The 17629-nt window shown below is 57.0% G+C and overlaps 1 protein-coding gene across 6 annotated transcripts in view; it reads right to left on the bottom strand.

Annotated features, from left to right (window-relative positions):
- The window catches only part of CDH22 (cadherin 22), an 83431-nt gene that overhangs the window by 41534 nt on the left and 24268 nt on the right, over positions 1 to 17629 (bottom strand). For 4 of the 6 annotated variants that reach the window (XM_074842996.1, XM_074842998.1, XM_074842999.1 and 1 more), the window contains exons 2-3: positions 13708 to 14658; positions 8566 to 8860 (exon numbers count right to left, since the gene is read on the bottom strand). In XM_074842996.1, the coding sequence (XP_074699097.1) occupies positions 8566 to 8860; positions 13708 to 13932 (520 nt within the window). In that variant the 5' untranslated portion in view covers positions 13933 to 14658. Of the gene's footprint in view, positions 1 to 8565; positions 8861 to 13707; positions 14659 to 17629 lie in introns of those variants that run through there. The other 2 variants (XM_074842997.1, XM_074843000.1) reach the window with 2 other exon arrangements.

The following is a 17629-nucleotide window of genomic DNA, read 5'->3' as shown; positions in this document are numbered from 1 at the left end:
GATCAGAAATCTAAGGGAGGGATCGGAGAAGGGAAGGTCCCCAAGCACCCCTCTCCCCGCTGCAGCAGAGAAGCCCTGCTAGGGGTTCTGGAGGTGCCAAAGCCTGAGAATCACCAGAAGCAGCACCTGCCCCTGGCAGCAGGCAGGGCTGCCCAGCCTGGCAGCAACCAGCTGAGGGTCCAGTGCCCACAGCAGCACCCGCTCCTGCACCCATCATTGCCACAGGCAGAGCCTGCTGACCTTGCACAAACATCCCACGCTCCAAGAACCACTTGCTCCCGCCTGGGCACCTCAGAGGCAAAGGCTTAGGAGACCCAAGACTCACCCATACACACACGAGCCCATCAGTTATTTGCCCACACTTGTCCTGTTTACGGTATAACTTGTGTGGGGGCTGCACATGTGCAGGCAGAGCCAGTGCCCCAGGGACTGCGCCGCAGCCACCCCAGTGCTGTCACCCCATGGGTACCAGCCTAGCGATCATTAAAGAGGGGGGCTGGCCACTAAAAGTTTGTATCAGGCTCTGCACCTCATGCTGCTTCTCCTCAGATGCACTCAGCCGCGCTGTTCACCTGCTCATCCCTTCCCACCCGACAGCCACGCTCCTCGCGTTCCAGAATTTACCTGCACGCTGCAAACTGCCCCAGCGCCAGAGTCGGGTAGGAAGGCAGGATCCGCTCCCACCCAGAGGTGGGATTTGCTTCTCCGTTGTAAGCCATGCCCTGCACAAATGGGCTGCTGCTCTTACTTCTCCGGCGCAGAAGGCTCCTGCCCCACAGGGCTGCTGGGAGCTCCCAGCAGTGGAGCAACAGGGCTGCGGGGCCGCAGATCCAGGCCGCCGGGCCCCAGGCGTGAGCCCCGTGTCTGGGACCAGCCTGTTCGCTCCAGTGCGAGGGGAGACGAAGCAGCAAGGCAGCAGGATCACACCGCCGTGAGGCCGAAGCCAGCAGCCCTGGAGGTGATGAAGGCTCTGCCCTTCCCCACCTGCTCTCACAGCACCTCATTAACAGACAAGCATCAACAGGCAGGTGGGGAACACCAACCCCCCAGCTGCGCCTTGACTTCTCATCTGCAAAGATGCAGTGCAGCCTGCTCAAGGTCACCGACAGGATATCGGGAATCTAAGAGTCCTGCACTTCCAGCATGCCCTCTTAACCACCACTCACCCCTTTTCCACCCTTCAACATGAAGAACAAAGGTCTCGAATTCCAGTTTAACCTGACCCCCTCCTTGCTGCACAGACAAGCCCAGGAACACTGGCTCCCACTGCTGCTCTGACAGTCCCTGCTCTCCAAGCACAGCACTGCCCACAGCCAGTACAGCACGTATGACTTTTATTTAGTTTTCTAGCATGTGCCTTAGCCATAAAAGATACGATAAATAAAATCTAAACATCCATCATCCACTGTATAACCCAGCTCCCATAACCAGGAAACCTGAATTCGTATCCAGAGAGATAATTAGACGTGTAAAACGAGATAAAGACCTCAGCTCCTCCCCTGGCCAGCTCACCCCGCAGAACCCGCGGAAACCAACAATTTTACATAAAAATTAATGAGTCAGAGTCCATCGCTTACTCCCCTGCTGCAAAGATGCAATCTGGCACAGCAGATGAAACAAACTGCATTTCCCCCCAGAGGAAAGGGGGGCCAAAACCCTCACTTCAGAGCAGTCCTACCCCGCAGCCCGCGCTGGGCTGCAGGGCACCTGGCTGGCCCCGTGCCTGCAAGGCTGGGCACAGGAGGGGACACCAGCCTGGCTGGCTGCCACCCTCTGGCTCCGCGGGCCCTGCCCGGGCTGTCCCCGCTCCACATCCTGAGCCATCCTGGAGACCTGCCAGGGACATCAGCCAGCCCTTGACTCCACAGGCCACAGAGATTAATCCTGTCTCTGCTGCACACAGTGGGGAGCTGGGATCAGCAGCGCAAGGGGGGCTGCCAGCACCCAGCACCAGAAGGTGCCCGGCGATGTCCCCAGGAGCTGGCGGGACCGAGGAGTCATTTCCCTGCAAGGCCCTTTCCTGCTGCGGTCCTGAGCGCTGGGCTCAGCCCCCGCAGCTGCCCCCCCCGCCACAGCTACCATGCAGAGCCATCCTGGCGAACAGCCATGCAGCCCCGAGCGCCTTCGCTGGGACGGACTGGGCTCTGCAGAGCACCTGGGAAATACTAATTTCAAAGGCAGCCCTGTCCTAGCAGCCATCGCCACCTTCCCCGCAGGACCTAGAGCCTCTGGGGCCAGTTTCAGCCGTCCTGGGAGGTGCCATCCACCTGCACACAGACAGCCAACGGCTCCAGACCACTCGCTATGTCACTCGCTCCAAACACGTTTAGCTAAAAGAAATGTCAACAGGCAAACTCCAAACACGTCCAAGAGTAAGGAAGCCCTGCACTGAACCCACATGCCAGCCAGCGGAACCTGTCACTTCCCCAGGACAGAAGTACAGCCAGGCTCCAGGACTGCAAAGAGGCAAACAGGTAGCAGGAAAAGCTAACACCGGATAAATCTGACTGCCCCTCCTCATGGCAGCCTTCACCCCTTCCCTGGTGGAGGCAGGAGCCTCCAGCCACTCTCCAGCCCAGCTCCGGGGCTGCAGCCTGCCCCTCCAGCTCAGACTGAGCCAAAGGGATAACTCTACCCGCGGTCAGAGCACCTTTCTATGCAGATCCAGCCAGCTCCAGGGCAGCACACGGTCATCTCAGCCCTGTAGAATACTCCTGAGAGGAGTGCTTTGTCATGCAAAGCCACACGCCCTGGACTGATGCCAGAGTGCAGCACTCCCATCTCAGCCACCCGGTTGCTGTGGGGGTGGAGGGCAGCTGAGATTTTATAAACAATTCAATTTACAGCTTTCATTTTGCCCCAATACATGCAGCGGCTGATGCACCCCAGAAACAAAGAGGCAGGACATCAGGGAAGAAAATAAACCAGAGGAGCTTAAAAATTACTGGAGCAGAAGCGAGTTTCTTGCAATCTCGGGATCATCCTGACTTGGTAGAAAGCCAAATCCGACCCAGAGGAGATTCACTGTAGAGCCCTCACGCCCCGCAGGAGAAGCCCAAGGGAGCTAACCTGGCTGTGGTGGAATCATTCAAACACACAACTATGGAAACATCCTTTGGGGTGTCTGGCCAAAGAAGTCCCTTGCCCAAGGCACCCCGGCACCAAGCAGGTAAACGTGGTGCCTTGGGGAACAAACCAAAGCATTGAACTAAGGGGGCACGGGCTCCCTGAGGGGCCTAGCACACGCAGCCTGGATGAGAGGGTGTAGGCGGTGCTCAGATGTGCAGGGCAGAGGGCTCAGAGCCTGTGCCACGACCAAGAGCGCAGTGTGGAAGGGGAAGGAGCAGCCTCGCTGAGGACCATCAGGCAGCACAAGCCCCAGCTCCCAGCTACTTGCTGCCCCAGCAGCTTCCAGATGCACACAGGTCTTCTGAGCGCTTTCTATCAAAGGAAAAAAAAATAAAAAAATCAGACTGCCTGCAAGTGTTCTGGCTGCATGTTAAACAAAGTATTTTTCTCTGCTTCCAGCATGGAGATTAAGCAATTTCTCTTCACAATAATCACTTCTGCATTCAGCCAGCTTTGTGCTAGAGTCAGGGCTTGACCCCAAGTTTCTATATGTACAGCCAAATCATCTCTAATCTGGACTTGGTGCTACACAGATAAATCAGGAGAGCAGAATGCACCAAGAGAAGAGTGATGTCCTGATGAAAGGATGCATGTTTCCTAGCATGCCCCTCACCCCAGGCTCTGCACACTCCCCAAACAGCCCAGAAGTGAGCTCTGGGCTCCAACATCCACTGTGCAACCCACAGAGTTGTCTGGCAGGAGGCACCGTGTGCCGGATTTGGGCTCATCCCTGTGTGCGGCAGACAGCTGTTAAGGAGACCCCAGGGAGCTCAGGAAAAGAGCCCAAAACACAGCTAATTTTAGCATCTCCTGTTACAAGGTGAAGCTCCTGCAGCTCCCAGGCACTTAGCTGGGTCCCATCCTACCTTCTTCTGCAGCTGCAGGTCTCTTCCTTTGGTGCTAGACTCTGCTCAACTCAGGCACTTTGGAGCGATCTGCACCGGGGTTCCCATGCAGAGGCCAAGCCCCAGAGCAGCACAGAGCAGCCTGCAAGCTCTTAGCCCACAGTTTCTTGCTGAGGTGACAGGACAGCAGTAGGGCTGCAACAGAGTTTGCAGCTCAGGCCCCATCCTGCAGACAGATTGCTCCCCAGCCGACTCACGGGCAGCTGGCTGTCCTGACCTGGCAGCGGGCACACGGTGAGTGGCAAGAACACTCCCAGGCAGCACCACCAGCCCCTGCCTTCCTTGGCCCAGGAGGACCCAGGGCATTGCCCCTGGCAGCCCTGTGGCAGGATAAGGTCCTGCTCCCTCTGGGGGCTGAGCAGCAAGAGCCCCCCTGCTCTGCTGCAGCTCCAGCTGCCTCCCCCGCCAGCCTCACACAGCGCCAGGTCAAACCTGCCTCCTCTGCACCCCAACAGCAGCTCTGTGCCCTGCTGCCTGCAAAACAGCCCTCAGCAGCTGCGCTATTTCTCCTGATGCCTCAGCAGCCCCCGACCAGATGAGGTTTCTAGAGAGAAGTCATTTGAAGCCTGCTCTTGCAGCTGGACCTGCCACGCCAAGGGAACCCATGTAAGACTGTTGGCTCAGCCTCCACTCTGGATGTGCTTCCTCCAAGTGCAGGAGCTCAGCGCCAGCCTTGGGTCTGTGCACTGCGTGTAGAACACACTGACTTCTCCAGGGCCACAGCACATGCTCGGCCTGGCTCCACAGGCTGGGGTTAGCTCCAAGCACCACCTCTGCCTCTTACAAATCCCAGGCTCTGGCCTTACCTGTCTGACCATCTTGTATCTGCCATTTTTGGTCCATCAGATAGCAGTAGCAACCCCCTTTCCTTTCCCTTTGGAGAGGTTTATAGTGAATCTGATGAGTTCATGGAAGACAGACACTCAAGCTGACTAAACCCACGGAAACCACCCACCGCTGAAGAAATCCCCAAGCTGAAACTGGCTGCTGGCTGTGTGAGTATTAAGAGGAGCATCACACATGCTGTGTGTGCTGTTCCTCCTCCTCCGTAAGCATCCGCTTTGGCCACTGTTAGGACAAGATCCTGGAACAAAGGGACCTTTAGTCCCCTGACTTGGTCTTGTAGTCTCAAGCAGCATGTATGCTGTCACTACCAAAATGTGCTGCCCTGGCCCCTGCACAGAGCAAGGGGCAGGTGTGTTGCAAAGCACTCCCAGCTACTCTGTGAGAGTCTGTGCAGTGTTCTCATTTGTTATTCCCTCTTAGACACTAGGAAATCAAATGACTTTCCCTTCCAATTAGTACTCCTTCATTATGCAAATAATGTCCTTTGATCTGCTCCTGCTGTCACTGAGAGGATCTGACCGTATTTGTTTTACTCCTCTTTATGCCCCGGAAAAGTACCCACCTCTGGGAGCTGGGACTATGCTTTTGGCAGGGTGTGGAGGGCTGCGGCTGATAGCTGCCATGAGTGAGAAGAAAAGCCATCCATTTGGGCAGCCCCAAGCACAGACCCCAGCAAGGCCTGGGAAGGCAGAGCAGGAGAGGAAGAAGGGGGTCACCCTTCGCTTTTCAGGCTGTCAGAGCAGCAGAGACAGGGAATGAGCAGCTCTCTGAAAACAAGCTCCAAGCTGGCGGGTAGCCCTGTCCCCCGGGGTGGGCCCATCCCAGCCCCTTCCCCATCAGAGCACAGCTGAAGCAGAAACACGGGTGATCCAGGAAAACACCTCCACCCAAATGGAGCCAAGACCAGGCACGTTCGCCAGCAAGTCCCCAGGCTCTGACCTCGATCTTGATGTATTAACAGCCAACCCAAGCTCTCCCCAAGGTGCCCAGCCTCCCTACTGCTGCTTGGCCAGTACGGAGGATCACCTCCATCCACATTCAGGAAGGCAGCAAGGCACATTCCCCAACCACTCTTATGAAAAAACCCCTCAGGTCTAGGGGAGATTATCTGTCCAGCTCAGAGACCACAAACATCACTGCCAATGTCAACCACAAAAAAAGCCATGATCACAGCTGCACCTGGCCTTGATGCCACAAAAGGAGCACTCCCACACAAACAGGGCCTGGCAGGGTATTTCCTATAAGAAAGTCCTGAACTTGACCTCCCTGGCCCAGGCAGCATCCCATGTTCTGCATCCTCAGCCCTTCCCACAGCTGAACTTCAGACACCAGGTCCATGACCAGCCTCGTCTCCCTCTGTGTCCACGCCAGGGCCACAGTGGAGGAGCAGGGCAGCTGCTGGACCCCAGCAGGTTGAGGAGAAAGCCACTCCTCAGGATTCCTTGTTTATGCTTTCACAGGATGTGTCCATCCTGCCCTTTGTGCTACCTGTTCCTGGGCAAAGCCCTGGCAATCGGAGGAAGAATGGGAGGGAGCCGGGGACTTGGAGCAGCAGCACGTGGATACCCTCCACCTCTGCATTCACACTGCAGGAGACCACGGGGCAGCCCCACTGGAAGAAGCTGGGTGAAGCAATCCCTGCCCTGTTGGCTGAGCCATCTCCAGGGCTACAGAGGAGCCCTGATGCTGCCTGGGATGGCCAGGCTACAGAGAGCTCCAAGGCTGTCGCAGGCAGACAGACATCAGCCTGGTAACAGGCTCTTGGCTCCAGCTCCCCTCTCTGAGCAGGCAGCTTGGAAGCACAGCCCACGCCGTTCACAGCACTTCTCTTTACTTTTAACTTCTGAGTATTTTAATTTGCAGGAATCGCCTCCTTTCATGTTGTGAAACAGTGTTTCTTTCTCCCTCTGATCTCCAATTTCGCATAGAAACTGTCTCCTTTGATATGTCTTGTTCACATCAGTCTGATCAGGCAGCTCCGTAATTGTTAGTGATTTTCAAAGAACTGGGATCCTTGTCTAATACTCAGAGTTGAGAATTCCTTCCTTTTTAAATGTTGTTCAAGCAAAATAGATTAATTTAATTTCTTTCTTCCCTTTGGGAACAGGATGCCTCCTGCTTTGCTGCCCACATGCTGTCTTTCATTTCTCCAGGAGCACATGGCTGTAGTTCAAGGGGTCACCCTCTGACTTGGGAAAGGATTTGTGCAGGTAAATGGAAGAGGAAGGAGAATTTGGGATGCCTCAGGAGAGCTTGTTCTCCATCCGCCAACAGAAATCCAGGCAGCAGCAGCTCCTCTGGCGTGGGCAATTCCCACACTTCTGTACCTGCTGGAGGCCAGGCACCAGTCTCACAATGTGCTGCCCAAGAACCCGGGAGAGCCAGAGCTCCGTCCCCAGGCAGCGCAGACCCGAGCACCATCCCCTGCGCTCCGCTGCTAGGTCGCCTGCTCAGCCAGACCTTCCCGCGCACGCACGGCAGGACCCGGCAGTTCCCCAGACCTGCCGAGCCCCTCACGCGGCCTGGCCCCGCTCCCCTGGCATGGCACGCTCCCCCCGGAGCTCTCTGCCGTCCTGACACTCTCAGCGTTGGGGACCTGCCTTATCTTTGATGTTGGTGAGTCTTTTGCAGGTTGTCTTCTACCTCTAGGCAGCCTTTGGAGAACAGTGATTTATAGTTGCCTGCCCGCAGCGTGTGCCAGCACGTGCAGTCTGCTACGCGCTCCGGCTAGTCAATGGGGGTAGCAGACAGCCCGGCCGGCACCGGGACCGGCGGGACGCCCTGGGCAGCGCAGCAAGCCAGCCACTCTCCCGGACGCGAGCCGTGCTCTGCAGCATGGAACCCGCCGCTGGGCCAGCGATACTGGAGCTCACACATCACCTCCCTGCGCCCCTCCCGACGCCCAGGACAGCGCAGCGCTTGCTGCCCCGCTCTGCCAGCCCCGGGGGACGTGCTGCCCGGCTCTGCCAGCCCCGGGGGGGACGCGCTCTGCACCCTCGGCACTTCGGCGAGGCTGATCACCAATGGACTTCGCAGATGCCTGGTGGCAAGGGAACAGGCAAGCCAACAGCAACAGCAACATGGGGAGGCCACACTTCTGTCACAGGGGACACGATTTCCCCAATCTCAGCCAACAACGGCTGGCCCCTGGGAGGAGGGAGGGCAGGAAGCTGTGCAAGGTGGGGCTCAGCGGTGCCGCAGGGGACGCGCAAGGGCTGGCTGGGCAGCCACGGGGCTCTGGGGAGCAGTGAAGTGGCACGGTGAGGGGCTGGGGCACGGAGAGGGAGAAACACCGCTCGAGCTTGTCTGAACCACATGCAGCTGTGAGCCCCTCAGCACACAAGGGCTCGGCCCGTCCCCCACCCCCCAGCATTTGGCAGCGAGGGAGCAGTGCAAAACCCAGGTAAACGCACAGCGGGCAGCTGGCACTGCCACAGCCTGTCTCCAGGGCACAGCTTAGGGCTGAGACTGAGCGCTCAGCCACAGCCTGGCAATCAGCTCAGAGGATTTATTCACTTGTTTTCCTTAAGCCACCTTATTTATTTTTCCCTTTGGCTCCCTAGCTCTGGTCTCAGCTGGAATCCCTGGGATTTGCAGGCAGGTTTGCAGGGTAGAGCAGGCTCAAGGTTTGACAGGAGAGAGGCGCGGGTTTCCCAGCCCACCTTGTCCCACCCAGGAGACCTACCAATGGGGGACAGCTCAGCCACGCTGCCGATGTAGGGCCCCTCCAGGAAGCGTGGCTCGCTGTCGTTGATGTCCTGCACCTTGATGATGAACTCTGACTCAGGTTCCAGCAGCTGGTCCGTCTGCCGGTCACGGGCCTGTGCCCGCAGTGTGTAGAAGGTTTTCTGCTCCCGGTCCAGGCGCTCGGTGGCATGGATGTCACCCGTGATCTCATCGATGAGGAAGATAGTCCCTGCGCCCTCCCCGGAGATAGTGTACTTGATGGAGCCGTCCCCCTCATCCGAGTCCGAGTGGATCTGCCAGGGAAAGAGGGAGAGGGTGGGAGCAGGCTGGGGCCACGCTCGTGCCCCACGGCCGAGACCGCACGGGTGCAGAGCCCCTGCACAAGGTGCCCATGGACCCTGCGTGGTGCCCATCTGCTCCCTCTGCTACTGCTGGAGTGGCGAGCAGCACAGAGCACCACCAAACGATGCCTGGGCACGGAGGAAGGCCCAGTAAACTGGAACTTCATCCTGCCTATGCCACCAGACGCTCAGCAGATCACAAATCCTGCCGGTACCCACCCACACCACAAACCAAGGGACAAATCCCACCACTGTGGGGTTAGGGGATGATGGAAAGGGAAGGACAGCTCAACAGCACTCCAAAAAAAGGGTTCTCTGCTTCCCTGTGGGCAAGGACCCAGGCAGTGTGGGATCACCTCTCCCAAGACGCATGGCAGACCACCACCAGCATCTGCCCCCCTCTACCCAAAGCCCTCATCTGCCTGCTCTGCCCCAGCCACAGCCACCCGCCGTCTTCTGGGCAGTCGGTGCTGATGAGTCTCCCTGCCTGAGAGCTCACGCACTTGCTGCACATCTGTATCAGGTTTAGGGGGCAAGGTAACAGGGTGGCCAACCCGTCACAGCATCACACCCAGAGCCCCCACCTGAGCAAAGCGTGCAGGAGAACGTGGCAAAGCAGGCCTGTGTTCAGGATGAAAAACAGACCCCGGGGAAGATTCTTTTATAGCCAGTCTCCATTTTTAATTAAGACAGCATTTGAAATTAGGAAAAGAAAGGGTAAACAGCAGCTTCCTACGGACCAGGAGCTGACTGGAATCCAGGCCAGACGTCCAGAGATAATTTTATTGGTGGCATTAAACTGAGTTATGAGGTTTTTACAATCCAGCCACTTATGAGAAATCTATTAACAGTAACTGGACAGGCAGACTGCATCTTGACAGAGCGCGGCATGGGCATTAATTGGGACAATCCATAACGGGACAGGCCCCCGGAAAGGTTTCATCATCAGCTGCTTTCATTTGCTTCCTACAATTTCTGCTTAGAATCAGCGATGTCGTGTATGCCCCCCTCCCCCCCCAAAAAAGAAAAAAGCTGTCCATTAATCGGCTGATGAAATATGAAAATGTTTATGGGCCATTCAATCTTCCAAACTGCAGTTCTATAATCCACCTTTCAGACATACAGCTCTACCAGCAAGAATTTATACCAGAGCTGCCTCTTTTTTATGACACCTTCATTATATTTGTCTTGTTAGATACAGTTTATATATTTATTTCATGAGTGAGGGGCCCACGCGTTAGACAATTCAATGCGTTTTACACAACATTCGCATATTATTGCCCATGTTGAAACATCTCCCAAGGCTTGCCCGGGAAGGAGACCTCCACTCAGCTAGCAAACGGCACTGGGACCACCATGGTGCCTTGGCCACAGACCTGCCAGGGCAGAGCCGCTTGGGAGGTGCCCGCAGGGACGGTCTGCCCAGGTCTGAGGGAGCGTCCTGCCCCAGCGATACTGCCCCAGCCCTCCCCGCTGGCTGCGGGGCGCTTGCTGCCCCTCCAGTGTATAATCTTCCCTCGTGCTCATTGCTACTCCGCTGGAGATCAAGCTTTTCAGAACGCAAAAGCTACACCTGGTCTGTACACTGCAGGTAACAGAAACCTGCATTCTTCTGCTGAACACCAGGCTCATGATTAATAATTAGGCCAGAGATAAACCACCCGGCACCTCTTCCCAGCACCACACTGAGCTCTCAGCACATCCTCTTTACATATTTGCTCATCGCTGACTGCTCAGAGCAGCCACCAGCATCCCTGCAAATGCTAGGGATGCTAGGAAGAAAAATGGAGCCTGGGCTCAAGGGGCTGTAGAGATTGATTTACAAAGGAAGATTAAAAGAGCTAAATCTGTGCTGCTTGGCTAAACAACAACTAATGGGGGAGGGCCGGATAACAGACTACAGACGTCTGAGGGGAGATGCCGCAGGCCCAGACCTCATCCCAGGGCTGCTCCCTCCCGCCCAGCCTCTCCGTGACAGCGGGCAGCCCCAGGGAGCACCAGGCTCCCCCGCGGGCCCGGGCCCCGTCACCCCCGGCCCCGCCGTGGCCTGCCCCTGAGCAGAGGCGACCCCTGATCCCCCGCCAGCAGCTCAGCCCCTCGGGCCAAGGGCCAGAGCACCCGCAGCAGCCAGGGCGGCCGGAGGGTGGACAAAAGGCCGATCTGTTCAGTTTGCTAAACGGGAAAATAGTTTCCTTGTCCTGAAAGGCTACAACCGGGAATTTTATGAAGCCATTACTTACTTACTAATAATTAAGTCAAAATTAAATGTGAACAAAGGTGCACATTCCTTATTAAGCAGAATGGACAGATACACAAATAAAAAATGACTCTGGGTCTGGAAAAGAAAGGAAATCAAATAAAAACTAGCCCATAATAAAGGCGCACTCTGTTTGCTCCAACTCATAAAGCCCAAGTTCATCAATTTTCTTTAAATATTAGCAACTTAATTAAACCTGCTTTTTTCCCTTTAATCCTCTCCTCTATCTAAAATAGATCTGTCCACATGCAGAAGTTTGTAACTAGTGCTGACCCCATAATTCTATTTAAAAAACCCAAAGAAATCCACATCAAACTGACAGCAGCCTCAGGGGAAATTACAGTTCAGAAGAAGGATTAGCTAGAGAACCCAGATTTTATGGAAATGGTATCGGCCCTTCAAAAAAGCACACGTAGGTGTGCAAGAGCCATCCAGAGAGGGCAAACCCCAGCTGCGCCGCTGGGAGCCACAGGGACCTTCCCGGACCTGCAGGCTGTGCCAGGGCTGGCACACTGCCCTGGGAACTTGGGGGCCACCCCAGGCAGGCACCCCAGCTTCTCCCAGCTCAGGGGAAAGCCCGGCTGCGGGCTGCTTTCAGCCCTTGGGAGCAATATTCACAGGGAATGGTTTTCAGTGCAGGCTGCTGCTTATTCTGAGCAGGGTGGGTGATGTGGTGCATGATGTGGAAAGGGGCTGTAAAATGGGTTAGTTGTAAGTTCCTGGGTTCGTTTTGGAGATGAGGTGGTTGCTAGGCTACCTCTGGAGTTTGACAGGGCCTGATGCTTCGAGTCGCTTCCCAGGGGAGCTGTGAATTAGCTGTAACTGCATTGAGCGTGGTGGTGGAGGAGTGCGGCTTTCGAGTGTCTGCTGAAATGGACACAAATCACCACTGAAATCCCAGCTGGCCCCTAGCCAAGAAGCCCATTTTCAAGCCTTCTCCAGACTCATGACCAGACAGCTGAGGCCATCAGACAGCCCTGCTGCAGGAGCTCTGGGGCATTCTCCTTTGAGGAGAGCCCATGCCCCCACAGGGGCAGCTCTAGCCAGCTTGCCACACGCTCCTCTGGTCCCAACAGCTGGCACTGCCTTCAACATTATACAAATAACGCATTGTCCCGACACCTGGGAGCCGCAGGGCAGCTTCTCCACAGCTCCCAGAAGAGGACAAAGCCCAGCAACCCCAAGGCAAAATGCTCCTTCAGCCCCATGACACCAGGAGTGGAGGCAGCAGAGGTCCACGTCCATCCTCCCCGCACCCTGAGAGGTCACACAGCAGGGCAGCAGTGAGTTCCCAAGGACAGACCCAGTCCTGCCCTGCAAGGCACCATCACCCGCCAGCACCTCCAGGTTTGCCAGCACTCCTCTCCGCAGGGCGCGCAAGCAACGGCAAGAGTCAGGACAGCAGGAACAGCCACCCCCTTGCCGAGAAGGGAGACTGCTGGAGAGACACCAGGGCTTTTCCAGCACGGGGACAGCAGCATGCTCCTGCCACCGCTGCCACCTTCTCACAGTGGGCAGGATGCACTGGTTACAAGCAGTCCAAAACCTCCCAGCGCCTCTCCCTGGAAGTTCATCGGTGCCACTGCCTGTGCAAAGCCCAGCAAGGGTCTGGCCCTGGGAGCAGCACAGTAACACAGTGCAGTTGCCGGCCGGCACCCAGGAGCGCCCGCAGTACAGGCCTGACAGGCGTAGCTCCCGGTGAGCCCCAGGAAAGCTGTCACCAGTGCTGGCCCACAGCGTCCCTCCAAGCCCTGCAGGCCCACACCAAGCACCTTCCACACCACACTATGCAGGCCAGCCTAAGATACATAAACCCTGCAACAACCTCACTCTGGCCACAAACAAGAGCAGGATTTCCGTGCCACAGCTAGAGTGGGACATCTCCTCTGCCGGCCCCAGCCCGCAGTGATAATTAGCCAGGAAAGAGCCGCTGTAGCCTGCAGGTCCAACCAAGCATGGTCCTTCCAGGACCAGGAAGGACCCACAGGGAGGGGCCAGGAAACAAAACCCAGCACATTATCCACACGCTGAAAGGGCTACAGGACCAGGGATTGACCACCTTCAGGAAGTCAGGGTTGCACCTACGGCAGCAACTGCCGGCGCAGGAAGGCCCTTGGTGCTACAGCAGCACTTCGGCTCCCAGAACACGGCAGAGACCGGCACGACCGCCCTGCCAGCCCAGCACATCTGCTCCAGCCCAGCAGGTCCTCCCACAGAGACGGGGCTGAGCCTTCTCCACTGCCCCCACAACACCCTGAGCTGCACCCTTCTTGCACCCCCCGCCAAACACCACAGGAACCCAGCAGACGACTGAAAGAACACAGATGTAAATTTTGGGGTGCTCCTGCCCTACACTCTCTGGGAGCACATTAACCTGGCCACCCCCCAGCCGGGACCAGGCTCCTGCCATCCCGGCCCACAGAGCACTTCTCTAACCAGGGCCCCAGGAGCAGTCTGCGCTCAGGCCCTCTCTCCCCCGCCCAGCCTGGCCGTGCTGCCGGTGTGCCCTGCTCTGCCCCATGGAGACGCAGGGTTACCTTACCTTCCCCACATACAGTGGCTCCGTGCCCGTGTACTCCTCCACCACAAAGAATTGATTCCAGACCCAGCCACGCTTCACTCGCCCACCGGCCAGCAGCGCAGGGTCCCCCGGCTGCCCCAGGCCAGGGCCCTCCACTGCCGTGTGCATGGCCCAGGCCCCCACCTCCTGGATGGCGCAGAACAGCAGCAGCATGGTCCACGAGAAGCCCTGCAGACCCTTCGCCATCGCACTCTAGGAGGCTGCATGAGCAGTAGCTTTTGGCCAGGTGATTAGCAGCCTTTAGGGAAGGGGAGGAGGAAAGTCCACACTAGCAGCATGGGGGTCACCGGTCAATGCAGAGCATCCCCATCCCCGCTGCACGCCGTGTGCTGCAGCGCTCCTGTCCCAGCAGGCTGGGGTCACATCCGTGACAACAGGTGTCCTGGACCGCTCGCTGCTGGCACGGGAGCAGTCAGTGCTGGTGCCTCGCCGGCTGCTCCTGGGTCTCCAGAGAAGAGTCTGGCAGCTGGCATTTGTCTCTGGGGACGGATCTGCACGGCTCTGTGGTCGGCTGCTGCCAGTCTCGCTGGGGAGCGGGGTCACGCACAGCCTGCTGCCTGCCCTGCCAGGGGGCAGGGAGCTCCACTGTGGCGCGCAGGGCACGGGCACCCGCAGCCGTCGTTCACAGGAAGCGAAGGGAAGCTTTTCCACGCACGGTTTCACTGAGGAGTTAACAGGATGAGATGCTGTGGCCAGCGTTTGCCCGTCCTGCAGTGGTCCTGGACTACTGCGTGAGGGGTCTGGCAGCCTGTGCCACACGTGCAGTTCGCAAGCCCATCTGTAACTCCCGTCTTCAGGGGGGTGACAGCCCAGTACCTGGCGAAGGGTCCCTTGCCCAGCTGATGCCGGTCACTTCCATCCTTGCTGGCTCACGCAGGGAGGTGCAGGGCAGCCGGCAGCATCCCCAGGAGCCTGGAAAAGGCCAAGGTGTTAGTGCTGGTGTGAGAGCAGGGCGCTGTGCCCCCCCGTGCTGCCCCTGCAGCCTTGGTCAGCATCTCCCCCCTGCCCTGCCCCACCCCCAGGTGCCCCCCAGCAGACCCTGCAGGTCCTGCCAGAGCAGGGACCCCAGGAGGGAGGGCAGCAAGCGCAGAGCGCCCATCACTATGGACATCTGCTCCAGCAGGAACTCCGAGACCAAGGAGCCCCACTGCTGAGGACGCTGCCCTGTGCCGAGGGGAGCCAGGCCTGCTGCTGGCAGGGCTCATCGCTGCCCATGCCGGTGGGAGATGTGCAGGGAGCCCCTGGCACTGCACAGCTGCTGCCGCCTGCCAAGGCCAGGCCCCACCAGTCCTGCAGACACTGATGAGGCTCATGCCAGGGGATGCCAGTGCCTGACGGCGAGAGGTGCTGGCTGTCCAGCCACTCTTCTAGTCTTTCCAGCAGAAGTTTTCCTGACGTCTCACTTCTGCAGCCACGGGCCAGGGGAACAGCATCTGTTCAAGGACTCGCCACCTGGCTGACTTTAAAGCTAACAGAAAGGGATCTGGAGTAAGCTTCAAGCCACCTGCAAGGCACTAAGGATAAAGACATGAGACCCGTGGCCAAGGGTAGGTTGCCTTCAGTTAGCACCTGGGGAGAAGACAGGGATGGGTGTGCAGCATCCATGTCCCTGCACCAACACCTGAGCTTCCACCAGAGCTCTACAACACCAGCCACAGCCAGAACTACTCATGAAACACGCACATAATCACTGGTTTGCAGAATTAATCTCCTGTCATCTATTACTCTAAATTGGAGGGGGAAGAGGATAAATGGAAAGAGGGACGATCCTGGACTAGATATCCATCTACTCCCTGCAGAAGGGGAACTGGACTGTGCTCTGCACAGCCCCCTGCATGATTCTAAACAGCCCCAGCAGTTCAGAGCAGGAGCAGCGCACAAGCATTTCCCGAGCTCTTCCTTGCACTTGCCATTCCCCTGGTGTGACTGCACCAACAGGGCAGTTTCCCAAAGCATCTGGTGAGCTGCACCATCATTTCTGCATTTGCCGGCCTAGACAAACACCTACTGAGAAGCATGGGGCATTAGTGCCAGGCACCATTCTGCGCTGCCTGCTCGTGGTTCACAGCAGCATGCCACGCAGTGTGCACAAATCTATTCACACACAAGGGCTCACACTCTCGTTCCATCCCATGCATAGCTAACAGCACTCATACACACTAGCACTCTCTTCTGTCCCTATTTGTGCCTCATTTGGGTGTACACATGTGTTTTCCCCTCTGTGTACACATGCTATATTCCACACACACCTGCACGCCAGCCATCACACGTGCAAGCCCTGTGCGCTTCACGCTCCAAAGAACACAGGGTCTACCGTGTATTTTTATGTTAGCAATCACGGTACAGAAGCACTAACGTTCCTCCCCACCCTTCTTCCTTGCCAGACCGTTTGTTATGAAGACATCTCTGCACAGCCATGTAAGGTTGTTGGCAATGGCATGGCTCCCTCCTGCAGTCATACCTCCCCATGCTGAAGCCATTCCTGCCACCGCTCCTGAAGGGCCAGCTACTCTTGCCAATCTGGTGAGAGCCCCTGTCATCAAACATCAAACTATTTAACACTGGAGACTACACCCAGGGGAGCGAGATGGCCTGTAGATGGGTGACGGACTGAGTAATTCCCTACCCCTGTTAGAAGTCTTACAGGGTAAAGAAACTGCAGCCTCCATTGATCAAACACAGATATAAAGATCCCTGCTCCGGAGCAACAGAGCTGAGGCTGCCCCACCTGCAGCAGGCTTCAGAGCCAGACACTCCCAGTGACAATAACAGGACATGTACACACCTGGTTTATGACACTTACATGGATATAGAGAAGATACACATAAGATATAGCGCACAACTGCCACAAACAGCATCTCTCCAATTTCTCACATCTGGGAAATTTGTGGCTATTTTGGAGTAAGTTCCCCAGACAGCAAGAGATGTCAATAAACTGAAGAGCACAAGCTGTGCGAGAGCAAGAGCTCCAGGCCAGCACCCAGGGCAAACAGTGAGTGCAGGAGAACATCCTGTCCAGCATCTCTGCCCTTGCCACTCTGCAGCACTTCTGCAGGCAACGCCTCCAGATGCACCCAAAGTCCAAGTACAAATGGGTTGTACCTGGTAAATGCAACTGCCAGAATAAGACCTTAACAAATAGTCCATCTGCACATGTTCAAGGCCTACAGAGTCTTGGGAAGAGGCTGCCACCAGCTACTGGTCTCTCACTCTGCCCACCCTGACACCCTCCCCTTGCCACCCAGGCTACTCCACACAGGTTTATAGAGCCCTGCCAGAAGCCTGACAAGGCAGCAATGCCACTGCCAGAGAGCAGTTCTGCAACCACTGAAGACCTCCTGAACATGCAGGGAGGCTGAAAGCAAGCCAGCCCAATGGTGCAAATCCAGGCGCTACGAGCAACGTCAGGATCCCAGGGCCCTGACAGAGCTGGCAGGAAGGCAGCGCACTGCCCCGGCTGTCTCCAGCACGCAGCGCTCGGGGCACGCAGCCGGCAGACAGCATCAACACTGGCTCCGTGAGGGCAGGAGGAGCTTCCCACATTCCCCTCATCGCTCCATTTCACATCCGAGTGGCAGTGGCAAGCTGCTGATTTCCTCCATGACCCGACTACCCGAGCCACCTCTGGAGCCAGCCCTGCATGCACGCAGGGATGGCGCTGCATCTTTAGTTTCAGCCTTGCCAGAGTTACAGCATATAAATGGAAGTAGCTAAATCCTAAACGGTATCAGTAAACCAGTAAAGCAACAATTGAAATGCACACGCTAAAGCAAGGCAAAGAGGAAGCGAGGACAGAAGATGCTGCAGTGGGCAAGCACAGCTCCGGCAGAGCTGCTCCCGGCTGGGCGACGAGCTGGCCCACAGTTCCCAAGGCAACTTGCTC

Source organism: Strix aluco, chromosome 17 (assembly GCF_031877795.1).
Source record: "Strix aluco isolate bStrAlu1 chromosome 17, bStrAlu1.hap1, whole genome shotgun sequence".
Taxonomy (NCBI): Eukaryota; Metazoa; Chordata; class Aves; order Strigiformes; family Strigidae; genus Strix; species Strix aluco.
Note: the sequence above shows the minus strand (reverse complement) of the source record. Positions and strands in the feature narration are given on the sequence as shown.